At 43.9% G+C, this 23,788-nt stretch overlaps 1 protein-coding gene across 3 annotated transcripts in view; it reads left to right on the top strand.

The window, feature by feature from the left end:
• The window catches only part of YLPM1 (YLP motif containing 1), a 91,172-nt gene that overhangs the window by 42,486 nt on the left and 24,898 nt on the right, over positions 1-23,788 (top strand). For all 3 annotated transcript variants that reach the window (XM_042448299.1, XM_042448316.1, XM_042448307.1), the window contains 10 exons: positions 197-289; positions 682-865; positions 2,693-2,826; positions 5,700-5,854; positions 7,774-7,836; positions 8,165-8,284; positions 18,331-18,507; positions 19,755-19,838; positions 20,452-20,535; positions 22,970-23,053. In XM_042448299.1, the coding sequence (XP_042304233.1) occupies positions 197-289; positions 682-865; positions 2,693-2,826; positions 5,700-5,854; positions 7,774-7,836; positions 8,165-8,284; positions 18,331-18,507; positions 19,755-19,838; positions 20,452-20,535; positions 22,970-23,053 (1,178 nt within the window). The remainder of the gene's footprint in view (positions 1-196; positions 290-681; positions 866-2,692; positions 2,827-5,699; positions 5,855-7,773; positions 7,837-8,164; positions 8,285-18,330; positions 18,508-19,754; positions 19,839-20,451; positions 20,536-22,969; positions 23,054-23,788) is intronic.

Here is a 23,788-nt window from a genome sequence, read left to right on the forward strand (position 1 = left end):
TTAATTGAATTAAGTATTTGTGAGTAAGGCAAAACACAAAATCTTTATGCTGAGTTCCATTTGTTGACCTATGCGATTACTATAATTTATACATCCTCTGAAACCATTGCCTTTATTAAATATAGGATAAATGCATTGAGAGGAAGAGCTTGGAAGAACGTGTTTACTTACACTGTTGCCAATTTATATTTAACAGATATTAGTACCAGTAAAGGTGGGCAGATTCCTTATGGGGAACGAATAACTCTGCGTCCAGAACCTCTTCATGAGAGGCAATCCTTTTCAAAAGGTGGGTGTATCTTGAATGTTTCTATGAAGAAGACAGGCATCACTTTGATATTTAGTAGCAATCTCTTGTTTTATAGCAAGGAGATTTGAATGATTCCCTAATGCTTTGAATTTATAAAAATATGTTCATTTGGGGGTGTCTTAGAGAAATATATGCAATGGTTGAATTAAAGGATTCTGCTGCATTAGAGAGCAGGAGGAACTCTCATTTTCTGAATATCCCTGCATATTTTTAAAAGTCCTACAAATGTGAAACCTGATGCGACAAAGGGAGTTTAACATAGTTTTCTGTGTTATTAGATAGTTTTCCTGAAGAGAATGTTTAATATGTGGAAGCTTCTTCGCTCTTTTTCTCTGTTAGCTACAGAACAGTTCTTGACTTCCTTTTTTCAGAACATCCAAGCCAGCGGGATCGATACATGAAGGAAAGAGAAAATTACTTTGATCGGCAAAATAATACCACTTCTGATCACAGAGATTTCAGGAGAGAGCGAGATCCATATAGGGACCGTATTTCTGGTGACCATGAACGGGAAAGATTTGACAAAGAACGCTATCCACGAGAACGAGAAGACAGGTACATGATGTGGGATTAATAGGATGAGTAATTGTGTCTGTCCATAAATTGTCCTGATTGAACATTTTTCTTTAAAAATTTTAATTTTGTTAAATTTTACATTTTTATTGTGTGCCTTCAAGTCATTTTTGACTTACAGTAACTCTAAGGAAAACCTATCATGGGAGTTTCTTGGCAAGATTTGTTCAGAGGACAATTTGCCTTTGCCTCCCTCTCAGGCTGACAGACTGTGACTTGTGCAAGGTCACCAATTAGGGTTCCATGGCTGAGTGTGGATTCGAACCCTGGTCTTCAGAATCATAGTTCAGGGCTCAAACGACTACACTGTGCTTGCTACCATTTACATGTTGGATCATACAAAATCAAATATAGTAACATAGGCTTACATGAAAATGAACTGACTTAATATAAAGAATGGGTTAAATAAATAAACAGTAAAAAAACCCCCTCCAAATCTCAATAATGTTCAGTTCACAGCAGTTCAGAAATGTTGGCTTGATGATCAGCCATTACTTCGAGTATCAGTTAAGGCTTGGCTTTCCTTCATCTTGTCTTGTAAAGGAAATTAAACTACTCTTCCACAAAGGAATCATGTTGAAGGGATGACAAATGAGTAGTTTGTGGGATTTGTAACCTCTTCTCTTCAAAATATGACATTATTTCTTTGTCATAACATTATTTTGAAATAATGCTTCCCAGTGTTGCATGTTCCTTTTTAGGGGACCTGTTTAGCAATGGCAGGTTGGTGGATTGAATTGTGTTTGTGCTGTTTTTTCTATTAAAGTTGTATTCTAAATTCAGAGGTTTTATTCAATGATTAAATTACTGATACTGTAATAAGCTCCCTTGAACACCTAGGAGATAAGGCAGGAATTAAATAGTATGTTTTATTTTTCAATAATTTCCTTTTGCCCTACCTTGATTTACCCTAGGGGTAGGCAACCTATAGCTTCCAGCTGTAGAAATCAGTAACAAACCCTACCACTAAATTAAACAGAAATATATTGGACTGCTGTAACAATGCATGCCAAATCATAGTTTGTGGTTTTTTGGGTTTGTTTGTTTGTTTTGGATTATATAGCAAACTGTTTTACAGTGGTAGAGTGGCTGCATGCTGCTTATTCTTGGAAACATGTTTGATCATATACAGTCTGCCCTCTGTATCCACAGACTTGTTATCTGCAGATTTGAGCATTGATGGATGGCAAGCCTGTGGAGGGGGGGTGGAGGAAGAGGAGGCAGGAAGAGGTGAAGGAGGAAGGAAAAGGAAGGTGAGCAACAGCAGCGGGGAGTAAGAGGAGGAGGAGAAAGAAGGAGGCAGGAGAAGGAATAAGAGGAAGAAAAGGAGGAGAAAGGAGGGAGAGCTGTGGCTGCAGCAACAGGAGGGGGAAGAGGAGAAGAAAAGGAGGAGGCAGGGAAGAGGAGGAAGAAAAAGTAGCCCCCTGCTGCGATGAGAGCAACAAGGCTGGTTGTTTGGGGGGGGGGGGCAAAGGCACCATTGAGTACTATGGGACTTGAGCATACACGGATTTTGGTATCTACATGGAGATTCAGAACGAACCCCCATGCAGATACCGAGGGCTCACTGTATTTATAAAAACAGAGATAGGATGTGCCTCAGGATTCCAAGAGGCCAACTAACATTTTCCTATTGAGTGTTTTCTTTAGGGTGTGCATATTAGAGAATATTAGTTACATCCAGTAGTAGCATATCAGTTGGCTAGGAATTAGACGATCCAAGAGTCTTTTATATGTCTTTGCAGAATATATGTAATGTCATAGGAATTCATGTTGTACATGTTAACAAAGTACTGTCTCCATTGGCAGGCCATCTCCTTCAAGAATTCAGTCTTACCGTGACAAAGATCATTCAAACTCAAGGAGAGGAGGATTTGAAAGGCAGCCATATGAGAGGAAACCTGATCGTCCACCCTATGATCATGGACCTTCCATATTTGGAGGTATAATTCTTGAACCTGAAGAAATGATAGATGGGTTAGAATGAAGATTTAGTCATCAGCTTGATTAATCCATCATGATTCACTGGAAAAGATTATAGTGCTTGTTGAAGTTTATGGCAGTAGAAAAAGAGGAAGACCATGTTACAAATGATTAAAAGAAGCCATGGCCCTAAGCTTGTGATACCTGATTAGAGCTGTTGATGACTGGGGCTCATGGAGTTCCTTCATTCATAGGGTTGTTATAGGTCAAAGCCAGTTTGAAACCAGGAACAGATGGGCCATAAGAAGCAGCTTCCAACCACTTTGGAAGCATGGCATTCAAACAACATATCCCCCATGCTATTTAACATTTACATGAAGCCGCTGGGAGAGATCATCCGGAGACATGGGGCTCAGTGTTATCAGTATGTTGATGACACCCAAATATGTTTCTCTGTGTCTCCGACTGATGCAGTGACTAGAGATGGCATCTCTCCTCTAAATGCCTGCTTGGAGTCGGTAATGGGCTGGATGAGGGAAAACAGACTCAGCCTGAATCCAGAGAAAACGGAAGTGCTTGTGATAGGTTCCCACGGCCTGAGGAAGGAGGTTTGTCCACCTGTCCTGAACAGGGTCATGCTCCCCTTGAAGGACTCAGTTCGCAGTCTGGGGGTGCTTCTGGATTCGTCGCTCCACCTTACATCTCAGGTGGATGCGACGGTCAGGAGCACCTGTTACCAGCTTCAGCTGATATGCCAGCTGCGACCCTACTTTGGGGGACCTTTGAAAACAGTTGTCATTGCTCTGGTAACCCTTCCTCGATTAGATTTCTGCAATGCTACCTACATGGGTGCCAACCCTTGTGTCCAAACCCGGAAGCTTCCAATTGGTACAGAATTGGCAGCAAGGCCTGGTTCACTGGATGCTCCAAGACCTGCCATATAACACCCATTTTTGCAGATCTACATTGGCTTACCTATTTGTTTCTTTTCCGGGTGCAATACAAGGTGTTTTGGTTTTAACCTATAAAGCCCTAAATTGGCTTTGGCCCAGGGTTAACTTTGAGGACCACTCTCTCCCATTATGTTCCCGCCCCTCCACTCCCTCAGATCAACCGGGCAGCCATTTTTTTGAGGGTTCCTATCACAAGTATGTCCCTCGTCCGCCAAAGGGCCATTTTCTTTCTTCTCAGCCCCATAGATCTTGGAACTCACTTTCCCGAAGAGCTTCCCCTCTGTCTCCTCTGTAGATCCTATTCAGAAAATTCTCAAGACCTTCCCCCTTTTTTCCGACAAGCTTTTCCCTCTGTCCTAATTTCCATCTTTTTCTCCCCCCCAATACACAACTGTTTCTATCCAGCTATTTTGGGTGTCCTTGTAAATACTAATTTGGTTTTAAAAACGTGTTGCGTTGGTATAGTATGGGGTTTTTGGGGGGGGGATGGGGATATTTGTTGTTGGGGATATGTATTATGTTTTTTTTATTTTATTGTATTAATGTTTTAATGTTGTTAACCGCTTATGAACAATGTTGGAATAGCGGTAATACAAATTATTATTATTATTATTATTTATTATATTTAAACAGTGGTTACACCACGGGATACGAATGCGCCGCCTAACGAAATTTTCCGGGTTTACGAAAAAAATCCATTTGTAAAAAACAAAAACTGTCCTGGTTACGAAGTTTTTTCGGTTTACAAAAAATTTTTTGGTGCTTTTCGCGCTATTGTCGCCACGAAATCCGAGGCTTTTCCCCATTAGCGCCTATGGCTTTTTCGGCGTTGTTCGTGACGAAAGCTTTTTCGGGTTACGAAGCCGGCTGCGGAACGAATTAAATTTTCGTAACCCCGGGGTACCACTGTATTATTATTATTATTATTATTATTATTATTATTATTATATGCCTCCAACATGGACCAAAGCCACTGTAATACCACATTCCAGTCCTTTTTACTGGAGAAAAAATGAGCCAGGATAATCTGGCTCCTGACAGCACAAGTTGGGGTCAGCGGCCGCAGCCTGCTGTGAGAGTGGGCCTTGCAGTTGGCAAGGTCCCAAACTGGTTCTGGCCAGAGCAGACTCAAGATGTTACTTCCCTGCCCATCTGCTCTGACCTTAAATAACAATTTCAAGGCTTAAAGACAAGGCTTCAGACCTGTTCCAGTTAAATGGAGGAATGTGTGCTAATTATGCAGAAATAACACTCATGCACTCACCATTTTAACTGTCATGGCTCAGTGCTATGAAATTGTAGTTTTTTTGAGACCTTTAGCCTTTTCTGTCAAAAAGCTGTGGTGCTACAACAAACTACATTTCCCAAAACTCTATAGTATGGAACAATGGCAGTTGTGTCAAACTGGATTATTTCTGCTGTGCAGAAGCCAGGGTATAACCTAGTTTGCTCTGGAGTAAATGTTAAATGACCTTCCTAAGGGTCATGTAGATATGGCCTGCTGTCGCAGTCCCAAATAGACTGCCAGCAGGAGTGGCTTTCTGCCACTCCTTTTGTGGTTTGGTTTGGGCCACCTTAGGCGGCCTCAGCATGACTTCTGAGCAGTTGTATTGTTTGAACACCATGCCCCCAAAGTACCCAGAAGGCACTTTATTTGGTCCATCTGTTTAAGGACCTGGACTATTAAAAAGTTAATATAAAATTGTGGCTGAAAGGGAAATTTGTTTGTATCATACTATGCCATCATCTGCTGGCTTATTTTTGTTCCTTTGAAACATTATTCTAAAATGAATAAATAGAATTTCTCTAGTCAGAAAACTTAAACTTCCAGAGCAACATATTAGAAAAGGAGGAAAAAAAGAACCATCTGGAAAATTATGATCTTGTCTGTTATTCAATCTAATTTCCTTTTTCCTCTCTTGTGTAAACTTCATGTTAAGGTGACCGGAGAAATTACCCTGATGATAGAATGCCCATGCCTACTCCTTCAATACCTCGACAGCCACCACCCGCACCTCGTGTAGACAGAAAACCAGAATCTAAAAATGTGGATGATATACTGAAACCACCTGGCCGGGAAAGTAGACCAGAGAGAGTAAGTATTGGGAATCTGGCTTTCTAATCTTAAGCAACAAATTGACCAAGATGTTAACACTTTACTAACATATATCACCTAATTTCCTGAAAATAAATTCCCATGCCTCGTAGTCTTTGACAAACCTGTGAAAAAGTACATTAGAATTCATCAAAGGTACTCAATAAATACAGATGCATTTCTTCTCTCCAGGTATAGAAAGTCTGCAGTCAGACTAATCCTCTATCCTCATTTGCCTCTTAGTTAAGGTGCTGTAATTATGAAAGTTACCCTCACATAAGGATCTCATGGGGAATTGCCATGCAGTTGATCCTCCTCCTCCTAAGTTGCCAATGTGGTGTTTATTGAATTCTGTGGGTGTGAAATTTAATGTTGCCACAGAATTCTCTCAGCAGATACTTGCATGTCAAAAATTAAAAAGTTGGGTCTTAGATCCTTTGTCTTTAAGTTGGCGTCTGTGATGGGGGGGAGCTTAGAAGAAGAGCAGCTTATAACTTTTATTTTCCCTCTTGTGTCAGTGTCTCTGTTGTTCCCATAGTACTTTTATTCCCAAAGATGTTCCTCTTCTGTGCGCTCTAATATTCCTACTTTCTCCAGTTTATGTCTGAATTACCTGTCTTTTGAAATTCTTCCTTAAAAGATAAAGTTTTGCAAGAAGTTCCAACCTACACATTGCAGAACATTGTATGCATGTCTGGTAAAGGGCCTTCTTCTGTGGCTCTCCAGTGGGAGCAATATATTGTGTGAGGATGTGGGAGAAGGCCTTCTTAACTATGGCAGACTGGTTATGGAATTCCCTTCTCATGGGAGACCTGTTTGGCACCAGCCTTGGTTCCATTACAGCACCAAGATGAAACTTAGCTTTTTAATTAAAACCTTTTCAACGTAATGATCTCCTTCAAATCCACATACATACATGCTTTTAGACTGTTTTAACTTCTAAATTATTCACTTGTAAAATATGATTTTAGAATGCTTTTGTTTTGAATTTTAATAAGTTGATTTTACTGTAAGCCACCCAGATAACTTATGCTGTAGAGTGGGGTATAAATATATAATAAATAATACATATAAATAAATAAATATTCAAATATCCCATGATTTATGTAAATAGTATTAGCATACCTGAGTTACTGATATCCCACTCCCTGTTTGTGGACTTTGGATTAATGCAGGAAGCTTAGGGACATCAGTTTGAAATCTGGTTCACTGTTAGCTGAGATCCGGCAGCATGGAGATACAGTGTAAAGTTCTACCAGCTGGAATGACATTACACATTCTTCCTCAAACCCCCATCACCAAATAATAAAACCTTTGGCCTATTGCAACACACACACACACACACACTTTTACTGGCTGGTAGAGAGTAGGTAGGTGGGAAGGAAGTGTCTAGCTATGTTCCTGTATTTCAGAGGTGAGCAGCTGTGGGAGGCTAGGAGACGTTATATCCCTGGGAGACCTTGTGGGTCAGCATCTCCACCACACGCACCTACAAAAAAAACTCAAAAGCAAAATAAATTGCCCACAAATATCCCCCAGTGTCCTCTAGGCCCTGGGGGGGACATTTCACCATATTTGAGGGGGGCATGCACACCTTCAAGTCACCTGTCAACTGCATGAATTTCATAGGATTTTCTTAGGCAAGGTATACTCAGACTGATTTTGCCAGTTCCTTCATCTGAAATATAGCCTACAGCACCCGACATTCATTGATGGCCTCCCATATAAGTACTAGCAGGGTTGATCCTGCTTAGCTCCCAAGATCAGCAGGGATCTGGTGTCTTTAGGGTCTGTTGGTATTTTAATCTCTTGGCATTTTAGGATGTCTGGATTTTGGTGGATAACTATTTTGTATATTGCATACTAATTATTCAAATAAGTAGGTGTCCAGTCTTTCACTTATGTGATCTTTATTTTAGATTGTCATTATCATGCGAGGATTGCCAGGCAGTGGAAAGACTCATGTTGCAAAGCTCATCAGGGTGAGTAGCTAACAAGCAACTTTCTTTATGTCATTAATCTTTCACTGAAGATTAGAACTTAATTATATCTTATTCTCAGCCCTCTGTGTGTATAATTTCCTTTCTTTTTCTTTTTTCTTCTTTTTTTTGTCAGTTCAGAGTACAAACTGACATATTTTGAGTATTCTTTTCCCATTTTTTAAAGCATAGCAAATGGATTTATTGAAAAGTTGAAAACAACATTTTCTCTTACGAACTGGAACAGGTTCTAACTAGAGCTTTGAATGTCACAAGATGAAACACTTGCATGTGAAATTTAAACTGGTTTTCTTTTCTGTTTTCTTTCCAGGATAAGGAAGTAGAATGTGGAGGAGCGGCACCCCGAGTGCTTAGCTTGGATGACTACTTTATTACTGAAGTAGAAAAAGAAGAAAGAGACCCTGATACAAAGAAAAGAATAAAAAAGAAGGTACTTTTTATGTACATTCCATTCATCAGTTAAGTTAATGGACTTCTCAATAAGATACTACATGTACTGCAGTAGTATTCATGATTACCAAAACAACCTTGGGGCAATCCTAAAATATTCTGAGCCCCAAACGTGTATGACATACACTTTATTTAGTTTTGTGGACTAGACGGAATTGTGACAGTCTGGGGGGAATTGTCAAGAGTATGATTCTCATGAAATGCTTATTACCTGTTAAGTTGGATGGCATTTTCCGGCCTTTACAGTGGTGAGGGAACCATTTGCTCCACCCTCTGTGTCAAATGGGAGCTGTAATAAAAAATCTCTGGAGTCTGAACTGTGACCTCCTTGAAAACCCACTTGCTTCTGATAGTGGTAATGGTGGCAAAAGCAGCTTACTTTTATGACACAGTCACATCCATGGAGTACCATTCAGAAAGTTCTTACAAGTCATAAGGACTCTTTGCCATAGGAAAATAGATATGTGGATTACTCTCTAAAATGTGAATTACATACCTCTAAGAGTCTAAGTAGATCACATAGCTAAGTGTTCTGTGTGTATCCTTGCTTCTTCTTCGTGGTCTCTGCGAATCACACAAATGGGTTTATTCTGTGCCTGCGCAGCAATCCTCAGAAACTTCTAGAATCTCTAGGCAGAAAATAATGTATCTTTCTGCAACTTTTTGGCGGTAGCTCCGCCCACCCGTATATAAGGCCCCTGGTGGCATGCTCCTCTCCAGTTCCTTCATTCCGCTGCGCTAAGCAGCTCTAGGAACTTCGCTAGCTTTTGCTTGCTCTTTGTTATTGGAATCTCTGGCTATTTTGACCTTCGGACTTTCACTGACCATTCTCTCGGACTTTCCCTTGGCTTGACGACTTTCTTTGACTTCGGCTTGACTTCGGACTGGTAACGGACTCTTCTTACCATGGCCTCCTTCAAGCAATGCATTAAGTGCGGGGTTAAATTCCCCAAGGCCGATGGCCACGACAAGTGTGTCCTCTGCCTGGGGGAGACACACGTTCAGGGCAGTTGTCCCCACTGCAAGGCCATGTCCACCCAAGCCCTCAGGAATAGGGACCGGACTCTCAAGGTCGCCCTCTATGAGAGGGTTCTCAGCCAGCCTAGCGGCTCCGGAGCCCCTGGGAATGTGGAGGCCTCCAAAGCCCCCAAGAAAAAAGGGGATAAACGCTCCGACCAGGACAAGAAGCGGGCTCGCTCGTCCTCGTCGCCGGCTAAGACCCGCCGCAAGGGGCCCCCAAGCACGTTCTCAGTCCCTCCGCCTGAGTCGAGGCCAGTACCATCAACATCGCCTGTTCCAGAGCCGGAGAAGACCCCGACTCCGTCTCTACCGGCCCTCTCCCGTATGGTGCCGCTCGAGCCCAGAGTCCTCCTCACCAGCCACCTTTCTGTACCGGCGGACAGCCTACAGATTGTCCAGGTGGGAGAGCTTCGGGACTCCTACGGCCCATTCTCCTCTCAGAGGCCGAGGTCAAGATCACCCTCGCCTTCGCCAACAAGGCGACCACGCTCTGCCTCACGGGACCGGGCCACGCTGGATACCGAAGCCGACGAGGCTCTGGCTGTACACCAGTGCCCCCCTGCAGATCATGACCGGGACCTCTTCCAGGCGTTCCCGGATCTCGTCCACGATCAACGCACGGGACAGTATTTCATCCCGGTTGACCCGTCCCGCCTCCGCCGGTACTTCCATGCTCATCTTCAAGGCCGTCGTCCGGATGATGACACTTCCCGCCGGGACGACCTCGGGACATCCGACCCTCTCCTCAGACGGCGGAGTCCATCCCTCTCGAGATCTGGCTCAGGCTCTCCTCGTTCTGTATCCCCAGTCTCGGATGAGGATGCCCCGTTTGTGCCTCAGGGCCCTTCTGTCCTCTTGCCTACAGATGACGTCAGGGCCTTTGCCGACAGGGTCATACGGATGGCTGACGCCCTCAAGCTTGAAGTCACCCATCCGGAGGATGATGCCCTCGACCCGGTGGAGAGGAGGATCCACGGCTCCACCAGCCCTGGCCTACCTCCCTTCCCTGGAGAAGATCGCCAAGCGCTCTTGGGACGGCCCAGCCACCATACCGTCCACTTCGCGCAGGATCGAGAACCTGTATCGAGTCACTCCATCCGCCCCGTCCTGGCTATCAAACCATCCGAAGCTGAATTCAGCTATTGTTGAAGGTGCCCAGTCCACCTTCGCCCCCAAAGCCTCGTCCTCGCCCGTGGATAAGGACAGTAAGAAGCTGGACGCTTTGGCGAAGAAATTCTACGCTTCGGCTGCTCTGGACCTCAAGATTGCTAACTATGCAGCTTGCATGGGGGCCTATGTCCAGTTCCTGGTGGAGAAGATGGATCCCACCATTGCGGACTTGCCCGAGGACAGGAGGCGTATGATGGCAGTTCTCAGAAATGAGGTCCACCTGATGGCTGGACAGCAGATCATCTCCGCCAGGCACTCCACTGATTGTGCATCCAAGATCCTCTCTGGCTCCATTGCCCTCCGCCGTTATACGTGGCTCCGGTCATCAGATCTTACCCCTCAGGCAAAGGCGGCTATTGTAGACATGCCCTTTGACAACTCGGGCCTCTTCAATAGAGACACGGACGAGAAGCTTAGCTTCAGGTACCGGATGAAGACCGCGGCTAGGAAGCACGGTATGTCCTCCATACCGGCCAAATCTCCTCGCCAGAGGTACCCTGGCCAGCGCCCCTGGCACTCAGGAGGCCAGTACCGTTTTCAGCCCCAGGACCGTCCTTACCACCAGGACACCAACCCCCAAGGCCGATCCTCCCAGTCACCTGCTCCCCCACCGGACAGGCGCCAATCTTCCCAACCCAGATACAGTGGTACCTCGGGATACGAAATACCCAGGTTACGAAATTTTCGGGATACGAAAAAATCCCATTGGAAATCATTGTTCCGGGTTACGAATGTTTTTTCGGGTTACGAAGAAAATTTTTGGTGCTTTTCGGTGCTTTTTCGCACGAAACGCGGCTTTTCCCCATTAGCGCCTATGGCAATTCGGCTTACGAAGGCTTTTCGGGTTACGAAAGCGGCCGCGGAACGAATTACTTTCGTAACCCGAGGCACCACTGTACCAACAGGAATACAGGAAGAAGGATAGCCGGGGCAAGAAGAGGTTCTGATGTGTTTCTGCGCACCTCGTCACCTCTAATAGGCTGAGCCTCTTCTTTACCACCTGGGCCGCCATCACTACAGACTCTTGGGCACTTAACATCGTCCGTAGGGGTTATGCCCTAGAGTTCTCTGAGCTCCCGCCAACCGGAGCTTTTGTTTCAACCGTCACCTCGGACACCCTTCTCGACGAAGTGCGCACCCTCTTAGACAAAGGCGCCATTGAAACCGTCTCCCCCTCTGAGTTCAAGTGGTGCTTTTTTTCTAAGTACTTCACTGTACCGAAAAAAGACTCTGGCCTCAGACCCATAATGGATCTCCGAGCCCTTAATAACTTTATTGTTTACAAAAGATTCAGGATGGTAACTCTTGCTTCTATGTTACCACTCCTACAGAAAGACTACTGGTTCGTGACGCTAGACTTGAAAGACGCATATTTTCACATAGCGATCCTGGAGGACCATCACAGGTTCCTCGCCTTCGCTGTCGGGCACCAGGCATACCGGTACAAGGTTCTTCCCTTTGGCCTTGCCACAGCTCCAAGAGTCTTCACCAAGTGCATGGCACCCGTGGTGGCTTACCTACGTCAGAAGGGAATCACAGTCTTCCCGTACCTGGATGACTGGCTCTTCGCAGCATCCTCAAAGGACGCCCTACTCAAGCAGCTGGAATTTGCCTTATCCCTGCTACAAACACTAGGGCTGCAGGTCAACTTCGACAAGTCCAACTTGACTCCTACCAAGTGAATAGACTTTATAGGATCAACACTGGACTCTGTACAGATGAGGGCCGACCTTCCAGAGTCAAGGTTCCAAGCCCTCTGTGCATCTCTACAGCCCTGCCTCCGACAAAGACGCCTTCAGGCCCGTACAGTTCAAGTCGCCATGGGGCACCTGGCCTCCACCACTTTCGTCACACCGTGGGCCAGACTGCGCCTCAGGCCCATTCAATCTTGGTTACTCTCCGTGTTCGACCCCGTCCGAGACACGGCCACCAAGTTGCTCACCATCCCGAGGACGGTACAGAGGTCCTTACGATGGTGGCTCCAATCCGACAACGTCTGTGTGGGGATGCCATTCTTACCCCCTCAGCCGGACCTCTCCCTGACTACGGACGCCTCCCTGCAAGGATGGGGCGCCCACACGCTGGACCTTACAATAAAGGACAGATGGTCAATGGCAGAAGCTACTCTCCACATAAACGTATTGGAGATGCTCGCCGTGGAGAAAGCACTCAGAGCCTTTCAGACGGTCCTCGCGGACAAGGTGGTGCTCCTCCTCACCGACAACACCACCGTCATGTACTACCTCAACAAACAGGGTGGTACGAAGTCAAGGACTCTGCTATTGATCACCATCCGCATTTGGGAATGGTGCATACAACACAAGATCCTGCTACAATGCATTCACCTGCCCGGCGAACAGAACAACCTGGCAGACCGTCTCAGCAGGTCATCATCCACTTGCCACGAGTGGAGACTGCATCCAGAAGTAGTCTCCCGACTCTTCAATCGTTGGGGAACCCCCCTCCTCGACCTGTTTGCCTCCCGGCTGAACACTCAGACCGCGAGATTCTGCTCACGGTACAGAGACCCAACATCGGAAGGGGACGCCTTCCAGTTCAAATGGACCCAAGGCCTCCTGTACGCCTTCCCTCCATTCCCTTTGATTACAAGGGTCTTCTCAAAAATGTTGGCTGACCACACGGACGCAATCCTGGTAACGCCATGGTGGCCCAGACAGCCCTGGTTCGCCCCGCTCCTTCAACGGGTGCAGGACCATCTCCGCCTCGAGCACCGGCCTGACCTGCTCTCCCTCCACAACGGGCAAGTTCACCATCCCAAGATGCAATCCCTCCCATTGGTAGCATGGAGGATTTCATCCTGACAACACTTCCATCCGGTGTACAGAACATCATTAAGGCAGCACAGAGACCATCCACACAGAGGTCCTATACCTACAAATGGGATAGGTTCCTAACCTTTCTACAAGCAAGGGACACTCCACCATCCCGTGTCTCCATCCCTGTAGTCCTGGAATTTCTCATGACTTTAGCGGATGCAGGTCTCTCCTTGAGTTCTATCAAATGCTACCTATCTGCCATTTCATCTCACTACCTGTTTCAGGACAAGCCTTCTCTCTTTGCGGATCCTCTCATAAAGAGGTTCCTTAAGGGATTCAACAATTTGCACCCACCGATCCTAGACCCTACACCACAGTGGAGTCTAGATACCGTCTTGGCACATTTGGTATCTAAGCCCTTTGAGCCCTTAGCTACCACGGACCTGAGACTCCTGACTTGGAAGACGGCCTTCCTGGTAGCTATAACGTCAGCCCGCCGAGCTGGTGAATTGTGTGCCCTGAGGATGGACCAACCCTTCCTCCGTTTCCACAAGGACAAGGTGGTGCTCCGTACAGACATCACCTTCTTGCCAAAGGTGGTGTCTGCCTTTCACATCAACCAGGACATTGTTTTGCCGACTCTGGCTCCTAATCCGACCACAGACTCTGAACGTCAGCTCCATGCCCTGGATGCCCGCAGGGCGCTGGCGTTCTATCTGGACAGGACATCTGTTTCCAGGCGTTCGGAGAGACTTTTTGTGTGCTACTCCGAAGCCAAGAAGGGGTTGCCGGTGTCACCGCAGAGGTTCTCCAAGTGGGTGGCCAGCACCATCCACCTCTGCTACGAACTGGCTGGAAAGCCTCTACCAGGTCGGGTTAGAGCCCATGCAACTAGGGCGGTAGCTGCATCCTCAGCCTTTTTGACGGGGATTCCCCTTGAGGATGTCTGTAAGGCAGCTGTCTGGTCCCAGCCATTGACATTCATTAGACATTACAGGCTGGACGCAAGGGCCAGGCACGATGCAGCCTTTGGGAGGGCAGTGTTACTTTCTGCCATTCAATAGACCTGTTACACTGTTAATAAATAACACAGTTGTTTGATTTACATACTTTATTGTTTATGTGATTATTGATTTTTGACACTCCCTCCTCCTCTGACTATAGCTCGCTAGTCTAAACCCATTTGTGTGATTCGCAGAGACCACGAAGAAGAAGAACAGGTTGCTCACCTGTAACTGTGTTTCTTCGAGTGGTCATCTGCGAATTCACACAAACCCGCCCATCCATCCCCTCAGTGTCTGCTCATTTACAACGCTTGTTGCCGCGCTGTTTGCGGCTCATTCGGAACTGGAGAGAAGCGGGCCACCAGGGGCCTTATATACGGGTGGGCGGAGCTACCGCCAAAAAGTTGCAGAAAGATACATTACTTTCTGCCTAGAGATTCTAGAAGTTTCCGAGGATTGCTGCGCAGGCGCAGAATAAACCCATTTGTGTGAATTCGCAGATGACCACTCAAAGAAACACAGTTACAGGTGAGCAACCTGTTCTTATCTTGACTGATAATTTCTAAGCAACAGCGGAAACCTGCTTGGGCTTTGGAGGTGGTAAATGTTTTACTAAGGTCCAAAACATACTGCAGAAATAATCCAGTTTGAGACCACTTTAACTGCCCTGGCTCAGTGCTAGGGAATTCTGGGAACTGTAATTTATTGTGGCACCAGAGCTCTCTAACAGAGAAGGCTAAATGTCTCACAAAACTACAGTTCCCAGAATTCCCTAACATTGAGCCAGGGCAGTTAAAACAGTCCCAAACTGGATTATTTGTGCAGTGGGTTTTGGGCCAATGACAGTGATTCTCAAACCTGCCTTGAAAGAGTGAGTTTTGAGACCCCTGTTGAAGAAGCTCTAATATTTTGAACAACTATTCGCTAGCATTGAATTTCCTTTTTTTTAAAAAAAAAATCAATGTTGGAGTGGGCCTGGCTGACCTAGCTAATAATGATTTAGAGTTGAGGAACTCCTGTGATACTTGTATTTTTGTGGGGAATTTAATTTTAGAGAATTTGAGACATGTATATTTTGATTGAATGCTTAAATTTTAAGTCTATGGACTGTAATGAATTATGACTGACTAACTGATTTCCTTTAACCCAGTTGTTCTCAAATGGTGGGATGGGACCCCTGGGGTGTGCGCCAGAGTTGATAGGGACAGGGTGTGAAATTTGCAGGCCCTGGTCTGTCCTCGTCCTCTTTTTCCCAAACTCTTTTATGTGTAAAATTTATACATGCATTGAGTGAAATATTGAATTTACTTAAATACAACTGTTTTAATTTCAACAATGTTACTTCCGTTAAAAATATTAAAATATAAATATAGATAAATAGCATCATAGAATCAGAATTGGAAGAGACCACAATGGCCATCCAGTCCAACCCATGCAGGAACTCTCTATCAAGGCATACCTGACAGATGGCCATCCAGCCTCTGTTTAAAGACTTCCAAGGAGGAAGACTCCACCACTCTGATGGAGTATGTTCTACTGTCGAACAGCCCTTACTGTCAGGAAGTTCATCCTAATGTTGAAGTGGAATCTCTTTTCCTGTAGCTTGCATCCATGGTTCCGGGTCCTGTTCTCTGGAGCAGCAGAAAACAAGCTTGCTCCCTCCTCAGTATGACATCCCTTCAATTATTTAAACAGGGCTATCATATCCCCTCTTAATGTTCGTCAGACTAAACATCCCCAGCTCCCTGAGTTGTTCCTCATAGGGCATGGTTTCAAGATCCTTCACCATTTTAGTTGCCCTCCTTTGGACACGCTCGTTTCTCAACGTTCTTTTTGAATTGTGGTGACCAGAACTGGACACAGTCTTCCAGGTGGGGCCTGACCAAGGCAGAATAGAGTGGCACTATTATTTCCCTTGATCTAGTCACTATTTTTAGCTGCCGCATCAAACTGTTAACCCATGTTCAACTTGTGGTCTACTTGGACTCCTAGATCCCTTACGCATGTAGTCTCGTTCAGCCGGATGTCCCCCATCCTATATCTGTGCATTTCGTTTTTCTGCCCTAAGTGTAGTACCTTGCATTTCTCCGTATTGAATTTCATTTTGTTAGCTTTGACCCAGCTTTCTAGGTTATTTAGGTCATTTTGAATTTTGATCCTGTCCACTGGGGTATTAACTACTCATCCTGATTTGGTGTCATCTGCAAAGTTGATAAGTATACCTCCAGTTTTGTCATCCAAGTCATTATTATTGATAAAGATGTTGAATAGCACTGAGCCCAGGACAGAACCCTGTCAAACCCCACTGGTCACTTCTCTCCAGGATGAAAAGGAGCCATTGCTGAGCACCCTTTGGGTTCGGCTGGTCAACCAGTTACAAATCCATGCAACAGTTAATTTGTCTAGCCCACCAGCTTGTTTTCTAGAATATCATGGGGAACCTTGTCAAAGGCCTTACTGAAATCAAGATATGCTATATCCACGGCATTCCTTTTATCTACCAAGCTGCTAATTTTATATTAAAAAAAAGAGATCAGATTTGTCTGTCATGACTTGTTTCTCTGAAACCCATGTTGACTTTTTGTGATTATGGAATTGCCTTCTAGTTGTTCACAGACTCTCTGTTTAATGATCTGCTCTAGAATCTTTCCTGGCATTGATGTCAGGCTAACTGGGCGATAATTGTTGGGTTCCTCTTTTTTCCCTTTTTGAAGATGGAGACAATGTTTGCCCTCCTCCAGTCTGCTGGGATTTCTCCTGTTCTCCAGGAGTTCTCAAATGTGCAAACGAAAATATGCATACTAAATACAATATATGCATACTATAATGTAATATACAGTGGGCCCTCCTTATATGCGGATTTGCCATGCGCGGACTTGAGCATCCGCAGATGGCAAACCCATTGGGGACAAAACTCCCTATCCTCCCCTCCTCTTTCCCTCCTTCCTTCCTTCCCTGCCTCCCTCCCTTGTTCCTTCCCTCCCTGCTTACATCCTCCTCGCCGCCTTCACCGTGGGAAAGGCCGGGTGGTGGTGTTGGAGGCCAAGAAGTCTCCAGGTCACCACCTGGCCCTTCCTTGGCGGTTCAAGCAGTGATGAGGAGGACGAGGCTTGGCCTCCAGCACTGCCACCTGGCCTTCTTGCCGCCTTAGGTTCCTCACCGCCACCACTGCGGAAGGGCCTCTTAGCCTCCAGCACCACCACCTAGCCTTTACTGTGGTGGCGGCGGCGAGGAGGCAGAGGCAGGGAGGGAAGGAATGAGGGAGGGAGGGAGGGAAGGAAGGAAGAAGGGAGGGAAAGAGGAGGGGAGGAGAGGAACTTATGTTCCCAATGGCAGCACGCTTGGACGTGCACCATCATTGGGGACAATGAGACTTGAGCATACGCAGATTTGGATATGCAAAGGGAGGGCGTCCGGAACGGATTCCCCCGCGTATACCAAGGGCCTACTGTACCTAAATATAATATATGATTATTCATATACTGTATTGAGTCAGGGGAACAACATCCATGTGTAGATGTAAAGGGCAGTCCTAAGGGTAAAAAGTTTAAATATCGCTGCTTTAACCCATTAATTATATTTTATACCTAATGTTTGGATTGAAATGGTCAGTCTATGCAGAAGAGTGACAGGATAATGAATCACTGTTGATTTCTCCACGATCAGCTAGGCGCTTTCAGTACCATCAACCATGGCAATCTTCTGGATTGTTTATCCAAAATGGAAATCAAGATCATATTTTAGTATGTTTCCATGCCCATCCAGTGATCATATTCCAAGATGTAGTGCTACAGGCTTGCCGTTTTGCTCATCACCACCTGTGTCATGGATTTCTACTCTTTTCTGCCTTTCCCCCTTCTGCTTCATTGAGAGTGTTCATCCAGAGTAGGGTATGATTAACATGCAGTTGATACCCAACTCACACTCCCTTTTCATTTAATCACCATTAATTCTGTGATTTAGGTGAACAGTATATGTAATATTTTCAGTGCACACAAGCTCTTCTAGAAGGAATATTAGGTCATTTCACCAAGCTATCCTTTTTTCTGGAGCAGATGTTGGAGTATGAATATGAAGCTGATATGGAAGAGGTCTATCGTGCTAGCTTGTTCAAAACCTTCAAAAAGACTTTGGATGATGGATTCTTTCCTTTTATTATTCTTGATGCCATCAATGACAGAGTACGCCACTTTGAGCAGTTCTGGAGTGCTGCAAAAACGAAAGGATTTGAGGTACACATTCTTGGATAATCCCTCTAATTAGCATTTATAAAATAGACTTTGAGTGACTTCGAACTATGAATGTCAATGCCAGACAATAAGTAGTCAAAACAAAACTACACTTAGATATCTATAGGATAGAAGGCTGACAATGCCTGCGAATACCAATACTTGCGGATGCAAACCTCAAGGTATTATTGAGACCTTAGTGGAAGAGCATACGCTTTACATACAAAAGTTTCTAGGTTGAGTTTGTGTTATTGTCAGATCTGGCTGCAAAAGATTTCCATTTGAAACCTTGGCAGCTACTCCAGTCAGTACAGACAGCATTAAACTGGAATAGCCATTAATGTAAGGCAAATTTCCATGTTTCTTTCACTAGCCTGAGTTGGGTTCAAGGTATCCCTCCAAGGGTATTGTACACTCTGAGGTAGCAGAGAAGGAAAGCAAAAAGAAAGCAGAAAGCAAAATGCAAGGTTAATGAATCTCAAGAGCAAGACCTGAATTAGATAGTTGCCCAGGCAGACTTCTATGTCTTACCTGGCAACATATCTAGCCAAGCCATGGGAGCTAGAACTATCAGGTTTCTAGGGGCACAGCCATCATTAGGTTTTTGGCCAGCTGACAAAATTCATTTCAGTTCTGGCAATATTTACCTTGCTGTAGTCAAGTTTTTCCTTAATGTGGTTTATGTCATGTACTGAAGAATGATTTGATTGTCAATTTATGTTTACAGTGTTTTTTCTTTGTACAGTGTGCCCTTGGTATCCACTGGGGTTAGGTTCCAGGACCCTGCATGGATATCAGAATCGGTAGATGCTCAAATCTCATTAAATACAATGGCATAGTAAAATGACCTCCCTAATATAAAATGGCAAAATCAAGGTTTGCTTTTTGGAATTTATATAATTTTTAATATTTTCAAGCCATGGACACTTGAATCCGTGGATAAAGAATCTGTGGATACAGAGGGCTGACTGTAGTATGATTGTATTGTGTGGTTATGATGGTTGACCAGTTAACACTTTAAAAACATCACTAATAAAGAGGCATGAAGATTCAGGAAATAATGAATAGACATGAGCCTTAAGGCCACTAGATTTCTAGTTTGGAGAGTCCAAACGGATCCTAACAGTTCACACATATTATTTCAGCCTAGTCTATTCCTTTGTACACCCAACTTACACTGGAAAACACTTTTTATGGATTGTGGACCATGTTGGTTTTGATCAAAACTCTCTTTTCTTCCTGCATTCTAGGTTTACTTGGCTGAAATAACTGCTGACAACCAGACCTGTTGCAAGAGAAATGTCCATGGACGCAAGCTCAAGGAAATTAATAAGGTAATTATATAAAGATGCAAAGGCACAGAAATCTCTGAAATTTTTTTTCTGAGGGCGTCGGGGGGCGGGTGGGCATATCTGTCTCTCATGAAAGGATTTGTGCAAGGTCATAATCTTTTAATATTTATTTTGCTAGCCAAAGTATCATGTAAGCTTATTTCTTTTGCTTACCTTTTTATCATTCAGCCTGTTCTGATTTGAAAGTCTACTGCAGGGTGGTAATTGAGCTGATAGCAGCATTTAGTGGATAAACACTTATAAATTTTAGAATAGAACACTTTTGCACAAACACATGTGCACATGTACATATGTCAAAATTCTAATCTGTTTGTATTTAGGGAAAAGTTAAATTCCTAACCAAAGATAATACAGTGGGCCCTTCCCTTACGCAGGGGATCCATTCCAGATCCCCCCCCCGGCATATGGCGAATTCCGTGTATGAAAACAATGGGGCACATGCTCGTGGCAGCACGCCATACACTTTATTGTTGTGCAGCTTCAGCATAAGCTTGAAGCCATGTATAGTGCACTAGTGTACTGCGTGGGTGCACTCTAAGTTTCTTCTGAAAAAATTGTATGTTGTAGATCCTTAAGTCTCATTTTCATTTTGCAGATGGCTGACCATTGGGAGGTAGCACCTCGTCATATGATACGTTTAGATATTCGTTCTTTACTACAGGATGCTGCTATTGAAGAGGTGAGATTTGCAAGAATCTTAATTTATGCATATAAATACAAGTGACAGGGGGAAATGTGAACTGTGCTTATTAAAGTAGAAACGAATGTTTATGGGGTGCAGTGTCATCAATATGCAGATGACACTCAGTTCTACTACTCCTTCCCACCTCAATCCAAGGAGGCTGTCCTGGTCCTAAACCAGTGTCTGTCTTCAGTAATGGACTGGATGAGAGCAAACGAAACTTAATCCAGACAAGACAGAGGTGCTTCTCGTCAGTCGGAAGGCAGATCAGGGAATAGGGCTCCAGCCTGTGTTAGATGGGGTCACACTCCCCCTGAAGGCACAGGTTCGCAGTTTGGGGGTATTCTTGGACTCAGCTTTGAACCTGTAGGCCCAGGTCTCTGCTGTGACCAGGAGTGCTTTTGCACATTTAAAACTTGTACGCCAGCTGCACCCATTCCTTGAGAAGCCAGATTTGGCCATGGTGGTACATGCCTTGGTTACATCCCGTTTGGACTACTGTAATGGACTCTACATGGGGCTGCCTTTGAAAAGTGTTCGGAAATTTCAGCTGGTTTAAAGAGCTGCTGCCAGGCTATTAACGGGGCAGATTACAGAGACTATACAATGTCCCTGTTGAAACAGCTTCATTGGCTGCCAGTTTGTTTCCGGGTACAATTCAAGGTGCTGGTTATTACCTACAAAACCCTACATGGCTCAGGTCCACACTATTTGGCAGACCGTTTCTCCTGGTATGAACCAGCCTGGACTCTAAGATCCTCTGGAGAAGCCCTTCTCTCCGTCCCAACACCATCACAAACATGGTTGGTGGGGACACGAGAGAGGGCCTTCTCAGTGGCTGCCCCTAGACTCTGGAACTCCTTGCCCAGGGAGATCAGAACGGCTCCCTCCTTGATGGCCTTCCACCGGCAGGTGAAGACCTACCTGTTCACACAGGCATATAGGGAATTGCTATACTATTTGATGTTCTTTTGGTGCCTGTTTATCAAACCATTTCCTGTATTGCTATGTACTGTATATGCATTATCCTACTTGAGAGTATGTATTTTCCCTGAAAAATGATTAACCATCCATTATGAAGCCAAGCCCTCCCTCCAGTCCATCTGCCTTGGTCCAGGCCTCGGAGGTAGAGAGGAACTGCTGGACCTCTTACCCTTTCCCTCCACCACTCCCTTCTCCTTCTGTGTCATGTCTTTTTAGATTGTAAGCCCGAGGGCAGGGATCCGTCTAACTAAAAAGATTGCATGTACAGCGCTGTGTAAATTTACAGCGCTACATAAATAAAGGTTAATAATAATAATAATGACAGGCTGGGATGTTGGACTAGTTTAATCATTCTTTTTAAATGTACGTCATTTATTTATTTATTTATTTATTTATTTTAATGTTTTTAATTGTACTTATTGTTTGTTTGTTTTTTAATGCTGTGAAGCCGCTCTGAGTCCCAGTCCTGGGAAAAGAGCAGGATACAAATAAACAAATAAATAAATAAATAATGTGGAGTTTAAGTGCAGATTGAACAAGACATTGTTTAGTGAAGTTATAATCTGGAAAGTGTTAAAATTCTTGGGAAATTGCTAACTTTTAAGGCAGTCACATTATTCTTATGAGAGAATTCATAGCAATTTGCAGTAGTTTGACAGTGGGCCTGAACAAACAGGCCAAAATAAAGCTGTTTCAGGTCACTTTGGATGTATGCTGTTTAAATGACACAGGCATCTTAAGAGGCCAGAAGCTATGCCAAAGCTGCGCTCCAGTCCTTAGGATTGGAGCATGCATAATTTAAACAGCATCCCTTCAAAGTGACCCGAAGTAGCTTTATTTTGGCCTGTCTGATCAGGCCCTAAGATAACAGTAAAAGGAGCAGTAAGAAATTAGTGAAGATCCTCACTATGTGAAAGAGAATACCTCAAGAGTTAATAAGCTTCATTCTATGACAATGTAAGCTGCTACCTTTGAATCGTAAAGAGGTTTACAAAGACACATACTGTGTAGATAAGAAAATACATATTATACAAGGAATGTTTCTGAAGACATTCATGTGCTCATGTATTTTAAATCTGTCTACTTATATAAATAAGGCATCATTATGGGCATTCTCTATAGTGTGTGTTCATTTCAGGCTGTTTTTAAACCAAAAAAGTTAGTAGCAACATATCACTTGGTATGTGAATGTATGTAGAAAAGAGAAGCAAGCTGAAACATTTTCCTCTCATTCTTAGTTAAGAAATAAAAGAAAGCCTAGAATTCAGATCTTATACTGTATCACGATCTTTGAGTGAATCTCAGAAAATGTGTGTTTGTTGTTTGAATGCATTGTCACTGCTGCAGTGTCTTTCACAGGTACATTTTATAAGTAGATATACTTATATATGCCTAAGTATAAACCTTCATCTTGTCTTAAATCCATTTTTATTTTGTATTGTCTTAGGTGGAGATGGAAGATTTTGATGCCAACATTGAAGATCAGAAAGATGAAGAAAAAAAAGATGCTGAAGAAGAAGAGAGTGAATTGGTAGGGAAATTCATCAACCTGTCCCAGCAACAAATGTATTTTACTACTGTGACTAACAGGGATTCTGTCTTTAGTAAAATACAACTGTTTGCCTCCAACCACTCCCTTTACTCTACCTGTTCCTGCCATTTTACCCAGTTGAAGAGAATGCAGTATATAAATTACTGTTTAAGAATTTCTTAGCCATTTTTGACAACTGTCAATACTGAACTTATTCATAGTTGAATCTGGTTAAAGTTTTTCCTAACATTTTCTGTTAACAGGAATTATAATCCAGAGAGGACTAACAGTATGTCTTGAAAATGCTAAAAGTTTGTAGTTTGATCCCTTGGAAGAGATCAGATTTAAATGTTTTCAGTGTAGAATAGAGAGATTTTCCTTGAAATATCTAATGTAAAAAGGGGTAGTCATATTTTTCTTTTCATTTTGCAGGTTCCATAAGAGCTCTTTAATTGTTTTGTCTAACTGTTACGAATATAGTCATCCTTCCACATGTGCAGGTTAAGCATTTGCGGATTTGATTATTTGTGGATCACTGTATTTGCCCCTGTCACTGAAAAATTATGTTCTCTATAGACATCTATAGGTTCTCCAGCATAATTCTGTGCTCACCTTCTGGTGAAAGTTGACCATAGAGTCACACTGGAGGACCTACAGATGTCTAGAAAAGTGTTCTCTTAGGGAAATAATAATAATAATAATAATAATAATAATAATAATAATAATAATAATAAT

Source organism: Sceloporus undulatus, chromosome 1 (assembly GCF_019175285.1).
Source record: "Sceloporus undulatus isolate JIND9_A2432 ecotype Alabama chromosome 1, SceUnd_v1.1, whole genome shotgun sequence".
NCBI lineage: Eukaryota > Metazoa > Chordata > Lepidosauria > Squamata > Phrynosomatidae > Sceloporus > Sceloporus undulatus.